The following is an 18277-nucleotide window of genomic DNA, read 5'->3' on the forward strand; positions in this document are numbered from 1 at the left end:
CCACCCGACTCACAACTGGAAGCTCTCGTTATACTTGGGCGCCCAGCTGTTGTTTTTGGATTTGGTGGCGAACTTGCGTTTCTTGTCGCTGAGCTGAGGTCCAACGATGTTGACCTCGATGAACGGACGGAAGATGCCAGAAGTCTGCCACTTGAGGTCGTTGGCAGCCACCACTGTTGGGGTAGAGGGAAGTCTAGTGAGGCTCCTCGTGAGACAGAACCAGTCTGCTTTTCCAGGTCGGGAAGAGATTCCATTCCCACAGCAAGCCTCTTTGACAGGAGACTGAGGAGACTGGGGAAGAGGGACTAAGTCCTGGGGTCCTGTTGGAACTCCCCAATGCAGCCAAGCCTGATCTGATTTATTTCAGGATTTTTCCATTTTCTCAACCACCAAAGAAAAACAATGCCGTGCCCCCTGAGCTTCAGTGAGTCTGAGATTGGCTCCTTCCCTCTTCGGGCCACTCACCCTTCACTGTGACCTTCTGTTCCCCAGTTCCCGGATGCGTGAACAGCTCCACGTGGACAGATACTTCACCTACAGGGTCTTCCACACCCGAGCCTGGGTGGGACAGGGAAGATGCCTAATGTGAGCTAGGTTCTTCCCCACTCACCAGGAACGACCTCAGTCACCCCCCGCCCCCCCGCCCTGTGCTGGCAGCCACAGGTCACAAAGGCACTGAAGGGAGGAGATGGCAGGTGCCACTAGGAAGCCAAGAGTTCTAAGTTGTGGGGTTTCGCTGCTTCGCTGTGTGACTTGAGGCAGGTCTCTTAACCTCTCTGAGCCGAGTGCATCTGCCTCATTTTTCTCCTGAGCTCTCCCTGCCTCCTGAGCCTGCTTCAATGATTCTCTCTAGTTTTCAGTGCTGCCGACTCTTCTTCATCTCTCCTCTGTGTGTCCATCCAATTCTCTGACCTCACGCTAGCCCTGGGTACTGGGACACTGAAAAGTCCTGACCGAGTTGCCTTCAAAATTCATCTGGAATCTGCCCATGTGTCTTTGTGCAGACCTGGCCCAGCTCCTGCCCTGACACCCTGGGCTAGTAGCTTCCGGGATTTGGCTCTCCTCCCTCTCAGCCACCAATAGAACAGTAAAAAACGGCCTAGCAGGCCCCATCCTTCCTCTGCTCAAGAGCCTCTGGTAGCTCCCATCTCAGGCTTCAAGGAAGCACTTCTGTCTCCTTGCAGGGTCCCTCCCAAGAGGCTCTTAGAGCCCTGTGCCCCACCCAAAGGCTCCTCCCCAGCCTTCTGAAGTCTCCTGGAATGCCACACCCCTTGACATGACAGCTTTTGTTGTCCCTGTTCTGACTCCAGATCTACTGGCAAACTTCAGCTCCCACTGAGCAGCTGGTCAAAAGCTGCCATGACTCAGAGAGGGCCAGAGAGCTACACAGGGCATTTCCTGCCCCGGAAGCAGAGATTGCCCTCTGCGTGGTCATGTGACCCAGGCTGGGCTAATAGAAACTCAGTTCCTAACTTTTATTGTAAACTGACCACAAAGGTCTCCAAGAATATCAATTGACCGACGGCGTTGGAATCTTGATCCGGCTATTCCTGATGTCAACAAACCCCTAATATTAGTTTCCTAGTCAACTAATTTGTCTGTTTGTGTGGTAGCTACGGTGCATGGCTCCTCCCAATCACCCTTAAGTGTCATGCTGGTTATGCTGGGGACCCATGAGGAGTCAGCTTAAAAACTACTGCTTTAACTATCCAAACCTGTAAGTCGGGAGCACGTCCACAGGGCCTGTGAACCTGTGGCCACCAGCACCTCACCAAGTCACCCGTCCCCAGGCAGCTCTCCACTCCCAGGGCACCCCATGCACGGACATGGCAAGGAAGAGAATGTGGAAGGCAAGGCGGTCATCAGAGGTCCATCCGGGTTCCTGCTGGACAGGAAGTGATGGGGGATCAGGGAACAGGGGGGCCAGGAGAGTCCTGCGCTCATGAAGAGGGGCACATGGCCCCAGCACTGCCCACCCCAGGCGGCCACCCATATCATCTCAGATACCTCCCCAGTCACATGCTCAGCCCCTCCCCCCAGGCCAATGCTTCAGCAAGCTCAGTCCGGGCCAGAGGTGGGGTGCTGGGGAGTTAGACATGGTGGGTTATGTAGTAGGTCAGATCAAGGCCCAGGCTAGTAAGAAGTGAGGAGGGGGCGGTGCCGACCCCCACCCCAGGTTTGCTGGCTCCACCAAGAAGGGGCTGTCACACACCCCAGCCTCCCGCCGGAACTGGAGTCCCTTGTGGGGGAAAGAGGCTGTCTTGACCCTCAGCCACAGGAAATCCCAGGTGCCTATGGGAAGGCTGGACAGGATGCAAGTTCTTTTTGGATGGGGGAGGGTGTTCGACCAAGATTGGGGGACACGTGATCCCCTAGCTAAGCATCCCACGGGACCACAGGCCTGTGCCATCAGGCACACCTGGAAAAGTCCCTCTTGACTATCCCTGTTTTCTGGGTGATAGGACAGTTGAGGATTCTGGCTGCAGAAAGGCTGACCTAGGATCTGAGCACACTTCATACAGTTTTTTGCACTTTTCTGAGTTTAGAAGCCGCAGGCCCAGCCTGGGTTGTGTGTAGCTTGGGAGAAAGGATAGGGACCCCTTCCCTGGGTGGAGCCAGCAAGCCGCCCTTCCCCGTGTGCGAGGACGCGGCGCCCCGTGCAGGAAGGCCGGGGTCTTACTAGCCAGGCGGGGGGGAAGGGCGCAGGCACCGGGCACCGCGTGCGGGTGGCGGGCGGCGCAGGCACGTACCCATCTCAGGACAAACGTCTTCACTAAGGGTAAACCTAGTCCCCTTTCCACCATGGACTGACCAGGATGGACAGGGAGGGAGGAGGAGAGGAGGAGGGAGTGTGCGTGGCGGGGGCGGGGGAGGCGCAGAAAGGGGGCAGCGAGTGACAGGGAGAACAAGAGAGCAAGAGAGAGAGAGAGAAAGAGAGAGCGCGAGACAGAGAGAGAAGAGAGAGAGAGAGAGAGAGAGAGAGAGAGAGAGAGAGAAGGGGAGAGAGAAAGAAAGAAACGTCAGTGCAGACGGACGGACAGACAGACAGCCTCCCACTCCGGGAACACTAGGGACACCAAAAGCAACAAGAACAGGAGGGGAAACTGAGACTTGGGTTCTACCCGCTGTGCGGGGGTGGGGGGCCATGGATAACAACCTTCCCCGTTCCACCACTAGAACAAAGCCTGTGGCCACCAACCTCTGCCCAGCTGGCACCTTTAGGGTAACTCTGAACGGGGATCCCCAGAGAGAAAGATGCTAGGGACCTTGGAGCCCTGCCCTGTGGTCTCAGCTGCTGCACGAGAGCTCAGAGGGACAGGAACAGAAGCAACACAGACAGACAGAGGGGTCCGGAGAGATCTGAGGCCCAGCACCTCCCAGGTCCCCACACCTCCCAGGGCCAGGTCCTTGAGCCTCTTAGACCTGTCAATCACTCCACATCTCTGACACAGTGCAGAGGCCCCGCCCCTAAGGAGGAAGCCACGCCTTGAATCCATGACATCAGATTTTACCTGAAGCTGTCAATCATCCCTTATTCTACGGGTACCACAGATGTCCCGCCCCAGAGCCGGCAACCAGGTCCTGCCCCTCAATGACAGTCACTCCGTTGCCCTGGAAGCTTTAAATTCCTGGCTTCTGGAGTCAGTGAGGGCCCCTCCAACGGCTGTCAATCACCCCTTGTTTCTTTGTCTTGAAAGAATCGCTTTTTGTGCCAAGATGTCAGATGCCCCGCCCCCATTGAGTTCTGTCCGCCATTCAGGGGAGGAGTCCGCGGCCGGGCTGGGAGACTCTGGCTGGCTCGGGAGGGAAGCGCCAGATTCCCTTACCCTGTGCTGACTGCGTCTGCACGAAGGTTTTGATGAGCAGGTCAGTGGCCTGCGTGTAGAGCGACAGGGCGTAGCGCAGGGACTGGAGGTCCGGGCTCTTCTCCAGGAAGGTCTTCTTGAGGCCCACGCCCCCCGCATGGAAGTATTGCTGAGGGCGGACACAGTGAGGTTGCAGATGGCTCCCAGCACCTCTGCTAACAAGCGCCTCTCACCCATCCCATCTTCACCAGACCACAACTGCCCCAGGACCTTTGTATTTATTGTGTGCACAGGTGGAAAGTCCCTCCCTGCTTGCTACCCATACACTTTACTTTGTAAACGCCTATGCATTCCTCAAATCCCACTTCCTCATGCCCTTTCTTAAAGCCCTCTGTGGCCCCTCCCTTACCTTGATGGTGTCCAGGGCCAATTCAACTACGGCGCACTGCTTCGGGGTCAAGCTCTTGGCTTCTTCTCGAACCATGTGATCCTGTGGGGATGGTGGGGAGAGGTCAGGTGGGCAACGCTTTGACACTGAGTCTTTGCCTTCCATGTTGTGGGTAAGTGTTTTTTATCCTGATCCAGCCCAAGCTGAACTCCTCTTGCCGTTATACTCAAGGGCATTTTAAGTGCGGTTCTGGTCTGGGAGCAGGGATTTTGCCTCTTGATCTGTCCCTAGTCATTGTCCTGAGATCTTCTGCCCCCTTACCTTGAGTTTGGACAGCTGTCCCAGCTCCTTCGCGGCATTGAAAATCATTTGTGTCCCCTGTGGAAAGCAGCAAGCAGTGTGGGTGAGAGTGTGCGTTCTCTTAATGGTTCCCCAACACTGAGCGAACGAAGCCCAGCTGCCACCTCGGTTCCTGTCCAAAGGTTCAAGCAATCCTTGATTTGAGTCCCATGGTCAGAGGGATCAGGAGCCCCAGTGAGATCAAGGGCACATGGCATTTCGTTGCAGAAGCCCGGTTCTCTGGGGACACTGTCCACCCTCTGATACCCACCATGGCCTCATAACTGGAAGACATAAGAGAAACAGGCACGTGGCAGCCCACCCATGTGTGTCGTGGTGAGGGAGGACAGAAGTGGGCTTGTTAATGGCAATGGGTCCTGGGCCAGGCTGGGCAATCAGGGGCCCATCCTGGGGGACTTTCCTTTCCCCTAGCCACCCCTCCTGGGGGGACTCTTTTGAGCATCAACTCACTGGCATCTGCATATACTCCACTTTCCCGGAGATGCTCACCAGATGCCAGCCAGGCAATGCCGCCCTGGATAGGTGACTTAACCCCTCTGAAACTGCTACCCCTTTAGATAGTGTCACAGCCACCCTGTGGCCTTGAAGGGTAATCGCAGGTAATGCCTAGCAGACTGGGTCCCAGCCTGAGATCTTCCTTGAGCTGGAAGGCTTCAGGCCTCGCCTTCTCTGGGCCTGTCATCTCCATGCTAATTAGCAATTTGTGGGAGGGACGGCTGGCTCCGCTAGCTAAGGGGGCCCAGGGCTATCTGGTTGGGTTGTTTAGAGGAGGATGACTGGAGACACCACCTGTCTTTGTGACTTCAGTCTGTCACTCTTTCTCTGTGTTATTCTGTCCTGCTGGGGAGGGAAAACAGGACCTCACACACACATCAGGACAGAAGTCACAGTCTGGCCCTGTGCGCGATCAGCAAGCTCTCTTCTGCTGAACCACACAGACCACAGCCCTATAGTCTCGAGAGTCCCTGAGGCTGAGTTACCAGAGCCCACCTGTCTGGGCCTCAGTTTCCCTTGTTGCACCCACCTGTGCTCCAGTTCAAAGCAGGGCCCCTCCTGAGCACCCTCCATGCCTCCCACTGCCCTTCCCTACCCACCAACAAGCAAGCCAGACAGACAGAGGAAGAAGAAATAACAGACAGGGCCACAGGACGCCCCCGACGGCACGGACCACAGAGAGGAAGGGGCAGGGAGGAAGAGGGATGGGGTGGGAGCCAGACAGACAGTGAGAGGCCAGGCTTACGTCTGAGTGGCTTGGCAGTTTCACCCTGCCCTGTGGAGAGAACCAGGCGGAGGTCAGAGTTCTGATGGGTGTTGGGAGGATACTTAGTGGGACTTCCCTGCCCCTTGGAATCACAGGGTGAGCGCCCCCCATTCACTGAAGTGGATACTAGCTCCTCCCAGCTGAGGCATCTACCTTTGTCTCTGAATGTAGACTCCTTGACCACTGCACATATTGGGGACCCCTAGAAGGCTATAACCCCAACTACAGGAGAAGGAAAGAGAGGGCTCCAGGTCTCTGCACCCTCCACATGCCCCAAGCCAGTGTTGGGGAGGCCTGAAATGCCCTGAGTAGCCTTGCCTTCACACACACACACACACACACACACACACACACACACGTACTTGCACACACATGCACACACACACACACATGCATGCGTACACATAAACACACATACTCACACTCACACACATGCATGTACTTGCACATATACACACACACTCATACACATGCATGCATACACATAAACACACATGCTCACACTCACACAGACACACATGCTTGCGCACATAGACATGCATACACACAGAAGAGCACATGAAAGTACACACACGCACACACTCACACATATGCATGCATGCACAGACATACACATGCACACACAGATACACATGCTTGCACACTCAAACACAATACCCCAGGCAGACACACATATGCACACAAGCAAGCACACATATGCACACAGACACACACTCTAGACCTGCAGACAGATTCTGCAGACACTTAATTTTAAAACAATCATCAATGAACATATTCGGGAACCTCTCAGGCCAGAACACACAACATACTTTGCATGATCACATGCAAACTCACACATCTTTGACAGCACCTGGATGCACAGCACCCCCAGGAGAGCTGACTGGGAGTGGAAATACCCTATGCTCAGGTCATAACACCAAGACCCATCCAGGGCATGGAGAGGCCCTGATACATTCATTCTGTGCAGTCAAGTTCACAATTAAGCAACTGCCCACATTTGGTCACAGTCCTAGCTCCTTACAATAGACGTATGTTAAAGCAACAAGAATCCATGTCTTAGTGCAGGGCCATCCAGGATGTGGTCCTTGGAGGAAACCACAGTAGTCAGCTGAGTCTGGGGCTGAGGGACGGAAGAACTGTGCACATACTCTCCCTGCCCACCCCCTCCAGAAAAGGATCTGAGCTCTAACTTTCAGTTCCTAGGGACCAGATCAAGAGCCGCCTCCCACTGTGGCCTCAGCTGACCTTCCTACCCAAGTAGGAACCACAGGAGCACTCGCGCCCGGACACCCGGACCCCGGCAAGCCGAGGCCCTCATTACCTTTTCTAGGCCCTTGCCATGTTTTCTCAAGAGGGTGCCCTGCAGAGACAATGTCATATGGAGGTCAGGACCCAGGAGAATCAGTCTCCTATGTGGGGACAGGGGGATGCACTGGCTAAGGGTTGGGGAATGCTGGGGAATGTGGAGGCTCACGACTAAGAAACAGAGGAGGGAGAGGAAGGAGAAGAGAAGGTGTATGATTGAGAAAGAGAAAAAAGGGAGGAGGGGGAGAGGAGGAGTGAAAAGGAAGGCAGGGAGGAAGCTAAAAGACGAGAAGGGTGGATGGAGAAGAGGGAAGAGAAGGGAGAGACAGACATGGGTGTGTATGTGTGTAGAAATTCGGGAAGAGAACGGATGGGATGGGAGACAAAAGGTGAAGGAAGAGGGTAGGGGAGAAAGAGGAGGAAGAGGAGAAGAAAAGAGAGCCAGGACCAGAGCCAGCAGGAGTCCAAGGTAAACGCCACTGTCAAAATATAAGCCATTTACATTTGGTGTACAAAGAAACCTGCTGGATCCTAGATTAGTTAAAGCATCCCCACTCTGCAATGAGACAGATCCGAACTGAAGCTGTCTCAAGCTACAGCCTGAGCCAGAAGGCTGTTCTCCTAGCCTTGGCTTTCCCCATCAGATCGATTGCATTGAGACTCCCTTAGAGGGCTGTCATGAAAGTGAACTGTGACAGGCATTGGCCTGTCCAAGCTGTCAGTGTCTTGTGTTCCTTTACGGTTTGCCTACAACTACAAGCTGGGCACTGGGCATGATGCCACGCTGTGCCCTCTGGGAATGTGAGTTTGAGACAAAGTAAAATGTCATGGTGGCCTCTCCTGACCCTCAGAGAGTTGTTGGAAGGGATGGTTTTCCTGAGGGGTCTTCACTGGGCAAGCGTTTGGATGCCAAGATTGCTCCCTTTCACTCTGGCAGCTCAGTGAGCCCTGGTATGAAATCCCAATTCTTTCCCATTCCCAGAAACCAAGCTTGGGAGTTTCTCCCAGGTCATGGTCTAGACAAAGTGGTGACACCCAGACTGCCTACAGAAAGGCTGGGTCTCCAGATGTGTCAGTGTGCGTGTACACTAGGGGAGTCTGGGGGTGCACCGAGCAGACCGCATGGCAGACACTTGCGTGTGAAAGGGAGGACCCCACACCCCTCTTTCTACCCTCGAGACTGGTTGGGTTTCCATCCAAAGCACAGGGACATGATTGGAAAGGAAGAAGTAGGCTGACGGTGTGGATGTAGGTCTTGCTTTTGAGTCTGGGAGAGGCATGGCCTCCAAGCCCCACCCCTCTTAATGCCCCACCCACCAGCACACAGATACAAAGTCAAGATGAGGGGAGGAGGGGGCACTGGGAGGGTGGGGGGCGGCCCCAGTCCAGACACACAGCGAACGAAAGACGACGATGGACAGACAGACGGACAAACGGGTCTCTACTTACAATCATCTGCCAGCCGGAATGGGGGCAGGGTGGGGAGAGGGGAATAAGTCACTGTGAGTGGCTCTGGGCAGACACTGAGCTGATGTCGCCCCGCCCCAGCCCTGGCCTTGCCCAGAGGACCGGTCCTGAGTACCCAGCTACAGGTACCTGGCTGAGGCCTCTCCACCCTCCTCCACATGAGGCCCTCTCCCCTGCTGCCAGCCCTGGGCCCTTGGCCTGAATTATTAGTGTCTCATTTCCACCTCAGACGTTCCCAAGCTCTTCACTGGATGTTAGGGAAACACTGAGCTTGAGATATGGGCTCTGTTGCCAGCTCTGGCTTTCCAATTGTCCCCATTTCACCCTTGATGACACCTGAGTAACCTCCCTGAACCCCAGTGTCATTATCCTGACCCCCTATCTTGGAGGCACCACGTTCCCTTGGCTTCCCGTGTCCGGGGACATAAGCCTCACCGTCTGGTCAGTGAGCGGCGGCAGGACGATGGTCTTCTCCATGGTGTTCATCACCAGCTTCCAAAGCTCCTTCAGCACACGCTTCAGAACTGTCTTCTCACAGATTTTGGCAAACAGGGTGAGGCTGGGGGTGAGGCTGAGGTCAGAGAGAGGGGCCACCACCCTCTGCGCACAGGCGTGGCCCATCAGGGTGAGCACTGCATGCTATGTGCAGGGAAGGCAGACAGCGGGGCTCTGGGGAAAATGCCCGGGGCCACACGGTGAAGGCAGGGTGGCTACAGAGTGCTCAGGGAAGACATGGCAGGATATTCAAATATGAACTAACACTGTGCGCACTCAAGTGAAATGGGAGGCCTGAACACACAAGGGGCTGAGGTCACAGCCAAGGACAAGGGTGGACAAGACAATTCCTGAGGACTTAGGTGAGTAGAAGACAGGGACAATCTGCCGACATGGGCTTCCCAGCTGACCCCTCACCTACCAACTATACCCCCAAATTTACCACCATTATCCCCCAAACCAGCCAGTTATCAATGGACCATTCATCCACCATTTACCTGCCCATCACAAATCCATCCACTAACCTACCCATCTCTCATCCATCCATCCATCCATCCATCCATCCATCCATCCACCCATCCATCCATCCATTCATCCATCCATCTATCCATCCATCTATCCTTCCATCCATCTGTCTATCCATCCATCCATCCATCCATCCATCCATCCATCCACCCATCCACCCATCCATCTATCCATCCATCCATCCATCCATCCATCCATCCATCCATTCATCCATCCATCCATTCATCCATCCATCCACCCAACCATCCATCCATCTATCCATCCATCTATCCTTCCATCCATCCGTCTATCCATCCATCCATCCATCCATCCATCCATCCATCCATCCATCCTCCCATCCATCCACCCATCCATCCACCCATCCATCCACCCATCTATCCATCCATCCATCCATCCATCCATCCATCCATCCATCCACCCAACCATCCACCCATATATCCACCCATCTATCCATCCATCCATCCATCCATCCACCCATCCATCCATTCATCCATTCTCCCATGCATCTGTCTATCCATTCATCATCCTTCCATCCATCCATCCATCCACCCATCCATTCACCCATCTATCCATCCATCCATCCACCCAACCATCCACCTATCTATCCATCCATCTATCCATCCATCCATCCATCCATCCATCCATCCATCCATCCATCCATCCTCCCATCCATCCATCCACCTACCCACCTTCCAAGGACCTGTCCACCATATTTTAAACATCTGCCCTCCATCCACCCTTGTAAGTATTTTGTGACCCAGGCCGCCTCATGCGCATGCCATTGGTCTATCATGCCATCCTCCATCCCCAGGAACAGCAGCAGGCACCCATGTGCCTGGCCCTCTTCCTTTCACCCCCTCCTTCTCCACACCCCTCTTATCTCCACCCTCACTTGCTGTCTAGAAGATCCATGATGGGCTGCAGGACGTTGTCTGCATCCTGGGCCACGCTGCTGCAGGCACTGGCGGGCACGTTGCCTGTGCCCTTCACCTGGCTCAGGATGTCACCCATCTGTCTGACACACTCCTCAATGTGTGGCTGGAAGCTGTGGACACAGCAGAAAGGCACTCAACCGAGGCTCTGTGTCCCAGAGGGTGAGCCCACCCAATGAAGTTTGTTCTGTGGCCTGGGTTTAAGCACTAGGGGCAACAGCACCAATGAGTCCAGATGGTGGACATCCTCGCCTGAGACTCCCTATGTGACTGTCAGGCCAGAATTCCTTCTCTTCTGGTCCACTGAGGCTGGGATTGGTTAAGTGACTCACGGGTGCCCCTATGGCCACGCTTGGGAAAGCTACATCTGAGTCTGCCCCTGGCATGAGAAACATCAGAACATTAGAAGCCCAGGGCTTGGGGTCTTCCCTGCTCACATGTCCCCATCCCAGAGATTCCACCCACCTGGTGGCAAACACATGGCTGAGTTCATCCAGGACATTGTTGAGTTTCACCTGCAGGTCCTTCAGGGTGCCACTGGCCTCGGCGTCCAGCTGAGGGGGGCAAGGTTGTTAACACCCCTGTCTTCTCATACCCCTGGGAAAGTATCTAAGGGACTGGGGAAGGCACAGGCACAGGCAGCCAGGCCTCTCTGGTAGGACTGCAATTCCCTCCCAAGCCTGTTGTCCACGTTCTCAGGGATGGGGTGATGAAGCAAGCCCATCTGAAACTCGTCCTGATACCTACCTCCTTCCCTCCCATCGCCTCAAACATCTTCTCCAGCTGCACCCGTAGCTGCTGTGTGTTGTTCATGAGGATGCAGGGCTGTGGAGAGCAAAGGTCAGACTGGCGACTTCCCACCACCTCTCGGGGATCGGGAAGTGGGGGCTCTCTAGAGGATGGGAGGCAATAGCACTGGACATGCATGAGCTGGGGAAAGGGTCCCTTGGACCAGATGGAGCAAGCCTGCAGAAATATACCCCTGGGGTAGGAAGGCCAAGAAGAGGCAGAGAGGCGTCCTCATAATCCTGACTCTGCAGAAGCTACACACTGGAAGTGACCCGTGACACCTGGGGAAGCTTGTCCTTACCCTCATGTGTACTCACAGGACTCCCCCAGACTCAGGCTCAGTCACACAGACATGCACACACTCATGATCCAGGCCTCAACACAGCTATACCAAATAGTTACATGATTGGGCCCAGAGGCACACAGCTGTCACCCCAGCACTCAGAAGTTGGAGACAGGAGATCAGGGATTCAAGGCCAGCCTGAGCTACATAGCTAGTTTGAAGCTAACTGGGCCATGTAACTAAGTGGCACTGAGCCTGTGATGCATAGCAAGTTCAAGGCCAGTTTGAGCTACACATTGAATTAAAAGGCCACCTTGACCTACATAGCAAGATTGAGGCTAACCTGGGCTATATGGGAAGCTCAAAGCCAGTCTGGGCTTCATTTTGAGAGCTTGTCTCAAAAACCCAAACAAGTAACCACCACCACCACCAAACCCCACACAAGCGGACACAGATAGACAGACAGATCAACACAATCCACACAGTCACACATGAGCTTGCAGATCCATGTCCCTTCAGTGGAGTTTGTTGTCTCAAGCCTCATGTCAGAGCCTGGGCCCCTGGGGGAAGCTGGGTGGGGCCAGGAGGGATGGGGATGGGAGAGGGCAGGGCGGGCGCTCCCAGGTCACCACTTTCTCCTTCTCCTTGGAGCAGTAGGAGGCGAAGTCCTTGGAAACGATGTCCGCGTACTGAAGAAGCACATTGCTAATGGTCTGAGGACAGAAAGAAGGGTGAGAGGGTTGCAGCCTCAGGGACCCTGGCTGCCACCACCATCCACTGCAGACATTATGGTGACTGTGTTGCACAGTGTGTGGGGTGGACATCAGGATGATTGTCCATCCCAGATGACCACTAGGACCCAGAGGAGACCCCTGCCCCAGAAAGGATTGCTTTCTGTACACTAACTCTTTTTTTTTTTTAATTTTTATTTTTTGAGACTAGGTCTTGCTGTGTAGCTGAGGCTAACCTGGCCTCCCCAGAGCAAGGATTAAATATAAGCCCCACCATGCCCCATGTGCCTTTCTCTGCTTCAAAGGAACCAACCATGGTTGGTTGCCCGTGGTCGCCAGCATGACCCGATCCTACATGGAATCCAGATGCCAGCATTTAATCCCAGCTGAATGGCCACCCAGTGAAACTCACCCAGAGCCAGCTGTGCCTGTGTGAGCCCCTGGAGAGTCATGCAGCAACTCAGAACCCAGAACACTCTCCTCCCCAATGTTTTCATCCTTGGAGTTAATGATTGCCTCTGTTTTCTCCATTTGTCTACCTTTGCCTTGTTTTATTTAACTTTTTGTTGTGTGGTGCTGGGAATGAGCCCCTGGGCCTCGCACACACCAGGCAAGTTCTCCACACCCAGTCTCTTGTCTCCCACCTTCCAAGCAGAGACTTTAAAAATTTAATTAATTTGTGTGTGGAGTGTGGTGGGTGAGTGTGAGCCTGTGTGCGTCTTGCATGTGCTTGTGTAGGACAGATGACAGACTTGTAGGAGTCAGTTCTCTCCTTCCTGTCTATGAATCCTGGGGATAAGAACTCAGGTCTTCAGGCTTGGTGGCAAGCACCTGCACCCACTGAGCCATCTCACTAACTCTCCTCAACTTTTTTTTTTTTCTAGAGTTATCAGGAAAGCCTCACTTTGCTCTTTTGACTGTTTTTTTTTTTTTTTTTTTTTTTTTTTTTTTTTTTTTTTTTTTTTTTTTTTCAGGTGCTGGGATGACACCAGGGCCTTGGACACACTGGATCATAGCTTCCCTGCTGGACTGCCCCTCTCCCTTGACTTCTGTATTGACTCTAAATTCCACCCCCCATGTGCCCTGAAGCAACCTGACTTCATCTTCAGTGGCATGGCTCACCTCCACTGTCATCCAATTGAATTCCATGCCTAGCCTCAACCCCATCTCATCTCGCCTCACCCCTCCCAGGTCACACCTTGGCAAAGCGCCTCATGTAATGGCCCACGATCTGGGGGTCAGGGCACTCCAGCTTCTTGATGATCTCGAAGCTCTGGTTGAGCTGGGAGAAGACGTCCACTACCGAGCAAGAGAACAGGGCATGCTCCGATGTCTGCTGGAACTGCAGGGAGAAGACAGGCTGGGTCATGACATCAGGCTAGACCATGGCACCACTTCTTGAGGGCCCAGGCCACAGGAGGGTGGAGGCCTTGGGCTGAACGATGACCCCACATCCCATGATTGCTGAATGTGTGGAGGAGGTACCCACAAGCAGGACAGGACAATGGACACTAGCGGTCCCTGGCCACCACCCACGGCCTCCTCACCCCGTCCTTCTTGTCCCGCTCGAGTGCGCCATGCAGGAAGTCCCGGGACACCTCCTCATTCTCATCTAACCACTGGATGACGAAGGGCTCAAACCACCTGTAAAGAGACAGATCAGCTGGGATTAAAGACGTGCGCCACCACTGCCCGGCAGCGACCTGAGCTCTGTCCCCAGCTTCCATCCCCCAATGGATTTGTCACTTTAGTTTGGTTAGAGTTTCTTTAATATCGTTATTTAAATTCAGGGCTGATGTAGCTCAGGTTCATCTCAAACTCACTAGGTTCTTGAGGATGACTCTGAGGAGAGAGGAGGGTGAAAGGAAGTAGCTCCAGCATGGTTAGAGTTTCTTAATTATTTAAATATGGAATCAGTGTAATCCAGGCTATCCTCAAACTCATTAGGTACCTAAGGATGACTCTGAAGAGGGAAGAGGATAAAGTGGTAGAGGAAGGAGGAGAAGGGAGGAGGAGGAAGAAGGAAGAAGAGGAGGAAGGAAGAGGAGGAAGAAGAAGAAGAGGAAGAGGAGGAGGAGGAGGAGGAGGAGGAGGAGGAGGAGGAGGAGGAGGAGGGAGCTTTCAGCTTTCACAGGCTGAAAATATTTTAATCATGGCTTTTGTTTCAATATGGTGGGTTCCTTCTAGCCCTGACCCTCTGAACCATGTGATGCAGCTGCTTCCCCAGTACCAATGGGGAGCCGAGCTCACTGTCCTAAGCATCAGGGAGTTGGGATCTGACACCCGTAGGCCCTGGAACCCTCTGAGGTTCTGGTGACATTCTGGCCCAGGCCTGTGGGAGTCGGGAACTTACGCAGGGTACTCGGGCACACGGTCCTTGAAGGTGGGCAGCTCGGCCACGTACTCATTGTACAACCACTTGACCTTGAAGTGCAGGTTCATATAATCTGCGCTCTTACACAGCCGGTGTTTGTCGTGTTCTGCCAGGAGGCACAGAGGCTCAGCCAGGAGGCCTGGAGCCTCCACTGCCCCAGCGCACTGCCCTCCTGGGCTCAGACACTCACCCTCCATGGCATACTTCATGTCTTGGGCAAACAGGCTCCACATCACCTCAGCACTGATCTTCCCCACATTCAGCTCCTGGGGAAACCTGGGAAATGGAATGAAACCCAGTGCTAGGACAGACTGCGGGCATCTTCCACACCTATCCACACACACACGCACACACACGCACACACCTATCCACACACACACCTATCTACACACACACACTTATACACACACACACTTATACATACACACCTAGTCACACACATATACTTATACATACACACCTATCCACACACACACATATCCACACACACACTTATCTACACACACTCCTATCTACACACACCTATACATACACACACACCTATCCACACACACACCTATACACACATACCTATACACACACACACACACACACCTATCCACACACACACACATATCCACACACACACACATATCCACAGACACCTATCTACACACACCTATACATACACACACACCTATACACACACATCTATCCACACACACACACCTATCCACACACACTCATACACACACACACCTACCCACACACTCACCTAGCACACACACACCTACCCACACACTCACCTAGCACACACACACCTAGCACACACACATATACCTATACACACACCTACCTTGGCTTTGGTCCATCTGTGCACATGCTATGCTTCTCACGTAAAAGAAACGTGTCCTGTGGTCACTCAGGCTCAAAACAGAGTTCTCCATGCTAATGAGGTACCTAGCCTGAGGGCTTAACCAATAAGCTCCCCTTCCCAGACATTCCTCCCTGCAAAAGGTATTTAATTGCCGGCCCACCCTGAGGAGTTGGGTATGGTTTTATGTGTTCATTTTCCACCATGACAATAAGTTGTTTAGAACATAGGCTGTCTCTTTCGCTGTGACAAGCCATGGAGAGGTCTTCACCTACAGAGCCATATTCTAATCTCCAGTAGAAGACATCTCGGTGCTCCCAGCCACAACTGCCACCAAACTAAGAACAATCACCCCCATGGGACAAGTTGGAACTCCCCTTTTCCCTCCAGTCCGTGGGCCCCCAACTCCATTCTCTGCTCTTTTGCAATTCCCAGCCTGGATGTCCAAAAGTCTGCGAACCCCACAGCCCTGGCCTTATCACAGGCCCAGGGACCCCTGAACCAACTCCAGTTTCCTACAGCCCAGCACCCATCCAGCTGAAGCATGGGATAAGTGCAGTCAAACTCTCCACATTTCGCCTCTCCAAGCAGCTGTGTCCTGTGGCAGAATGGCTGAGGGCCTACAGACCTCCACAGCTAACTCTGTGACACACATACACACAGGACCCAGGTTCGATTCTCATCACCCACATGACAGCTGAAACCATCTGCAACCAAAGATCCAGGGGATCTAATGTTCTGTTAGGGCCTCCACAGGTGCCAGGCACAAACATGGGTCACAGACACATGTAGGCACAACACTCAAACACAAATAATAATAAATATTTAAAAGTAAAGTAAAATAAATGCTAATTAAAAACTTCCAAAGTTCATGATCCAGTTGTAAACACACACACACACACACACACACACACACACACACACACACACACACACTTAAACTCATATAAGAAGACTCTAAATTCCACATGTGGACCTGTGGCTCAGGCCTGTCTTCACAGCTTCTCAGAAGACCAAGGAAGAGAGACCTGAAGTTAAGGGCCAACCTGGGCTACAGAGTGAGTGTGAAGTGAGCTTTATGGAGATCCTACCTCAAAATGAACAGTAAAGAAAGCCAACCTATGGGATCTCTCTCTCTCTCTCTCTCTCTCTCTCTCTCTCTCTCTCTCTCTCACACACACACACACACACACACACACACACAGAGACACATACACACACACACACACAGACAGACAGACAGACAGACAGACACACACACACACACACACACGAGTGGAGCTTTCAGATAGGGTCACTCTGTGACCAAGGACCCGGCACACACTTGTGAAGCCCCACCCTTGGCCCTGGCCGGAGCTCACTGGTTGAGGCAGGGTGTGTAGGAGTTCTTATCTTCCTCTATGATGGACACGATGAGGGTGATGAGCTTGGACCAGAAATCCAGGTTCTTGATGCTAGGGCCTTGCTCCTCCGGGGGAACCTCCCCCTTCTTGGCCTGAAAGGGGAGAGAGAGATTTATAGCAGCTAGAGTGACAGAGGTGCTGCAGGCCACATCCTGCACCACAGACTCTGCACCAAATGGGCCTCGTGGTAAGACTCTCATTTTAAACAAACAAACTGAAAAAGAAAGAAAAACGGAAAGAAATTCAATCCAAGCCAATATCTTTTCTTTTCTGAAGCAGAGACTTAAGATGTAGCCCAGGCTGGCCTGGAATGGTCCATCCTCACGTCTCAGTGTCCTGAGGACCAGGTTGACATAGGGTTGAGCTGTATTTCTACACCACGCAGGTCTCAGGGATGAACCACAGGTAACCAGGCTTGTTGGCAAGCCCTAGCCTGTCCTCTCACCTCTCACCAGCTTTCAAATCTCTTTCTTTTTAAAGATTTACTTGACTTTATGCATATGTCTGCATGTCTGTATGTACACGCCACGTGCACGTGGGTGCTTAAGAGGCCAGAGGCACTGCAGCTATCTATAGGTGGCTGTGGGCCACCATGTGGGTGCTGAGACTGGAACCCTAGTCCTCTGGAGGAGCAGTAAGTGCTCTTAACCACTGAACAGCCAAGACTCACTGAACCTTTTGCAAATAGAAACTGTCCACCAGTCTTAAGGCTTTAAGCCAAACACTGCAAGCACACTTTTGACTGCCTGCTGTGTGCTTGGTGTTCTGAGTGCTCGGTGCTGAGTGCTCGGTGCTCGGTGCTGAGTGCTCAGTGCTGAGTGCTCGGTGCTGAGTGCTCGGTGCTGAGTGCTCAGTGCTGTGTGCTCGGTGCTGTGTGCTCGGTGCTGAGTGCTCGGTGCTGTGTGCTCGGTGCTGAGTGCTCGGTGCTGAGTGCTCGGTGCTGTGTGCTCGGTGCTGTGTGCTTGGTGCTGAGTGCTCGGTGCTGTGTGCTTGGTGCTGAGTGCTCGGTGCTGAGTCCTCCTCTAGATGACACCAAACACTGTTTTTTCTTATTCAGATCATTTCACAGCCCTATCCCCTGAATTCCAGAAGACAATGCGGAGGGTCTGAGCACAGCATGTCCCAGGGTGCCTGTGAAGATGAAGTCCCATCCGAGTCTCACCGGGTCTGTTTGGTACTCCCGGCCGTAGAGCTCATGGCAGTTGTTGAAGATGTACTCGTAGGTGGAGTTGAGGCAGGCCTTCACGCAGTCCTTCACCACCTGGCTGGCACGTGGTGGGCTTTGCAGTTCCTGAACCTGAAAAG

The 18277-nt window shown here is 53.3% G+C and overlaps 1 protein-coding gene across 10 annotated transcripts in view; it reads right to left on the reverse strand.

Annotated features, from left to right (window-relative positions):
* Unc13a (unc-13 homolog A) overlaps nt 1-18277 on the reverse strand; it is a 46470-nt gene that overhangs the window by 4712 nt on the left and 23481 nt on the right. For 2 of the 10 annotated variants that reach the window (XM_076914419.1, XM_076914418.1), the window contains exons 24-42: nt 18135-18269; nt 16931-17064; nt 14907-14992; nt 14696-14822; nt 13890-13986; nt 13541-13684; nt 12241-12324; nt 11287-11364; nt 11005-11093; nt 10500-10652; nt 9023-9146; nt 7137-7175; nt 5795-5824; nt 4516-4572; nt 4216-4296; nt 3828-3975; nt 2751-2807; nt 466-558; nt 14-173 (exon numbers count right to left, since the gene is read on the reverse strand). In XM_076914419.1, coding sequence (XP_076770534.1) covers nt 14-173; nt 466-558; nt 2751-2807; nt 3828-3975; nt 4216-4296; nt 4516-4572; nt 5795-5824; nt 7137-7175; nt 9023-9146; nt 10500-10652; nt 11005-11093; nt 11287-11364; nt 12241-12324; nt 13541-13684; nt 13890-13986; nt 14696-14822; nt 14907-14992; nt 16931-17064; nt 18135-18269 — 1916 coding nt within the window. Of the gene's footprint in view, nt 1-13; nt 174-465; nt 559-1826; nt 1883-2750; nt 2808-3827; nt 3976-4215; nt 4297-4515; nt 4573-5794; nt 5825-7136; nt 7176-8435; nt 8576-9022; nt 9147-10499; nt 10653-11004; nt 11094-11286; nt 11365-12240; nt 12325-13540; nt 13685-13889; nt 13987-14695; nt 14823-14906; nt 14993-16930; nt 17065-18134; nt 18270-18277 lie in introns of those variants that run through there. The other 8 variants (XM_076914422.1, XM_076914420.1, XM_076914428.1 and 5 more) reach the window with 5 other exon arrangements.

This window comes from Arvicanthis niloticus, chromosome 16 (genome assembly GCF_011762505.2).
Source record: "Arvicanthis niloticus isolate mArvNil1 chromosome 16, mArvNil1.pat.X, whole genome shotgun sequence".
NCBI classification, from domain to species: domain Eukaryota; kingdom Metazoa; phylum Chordata; class Mammalia; order Rodentia; family Muridae; genus Arvicanthis; species Arvicanthis niloticus.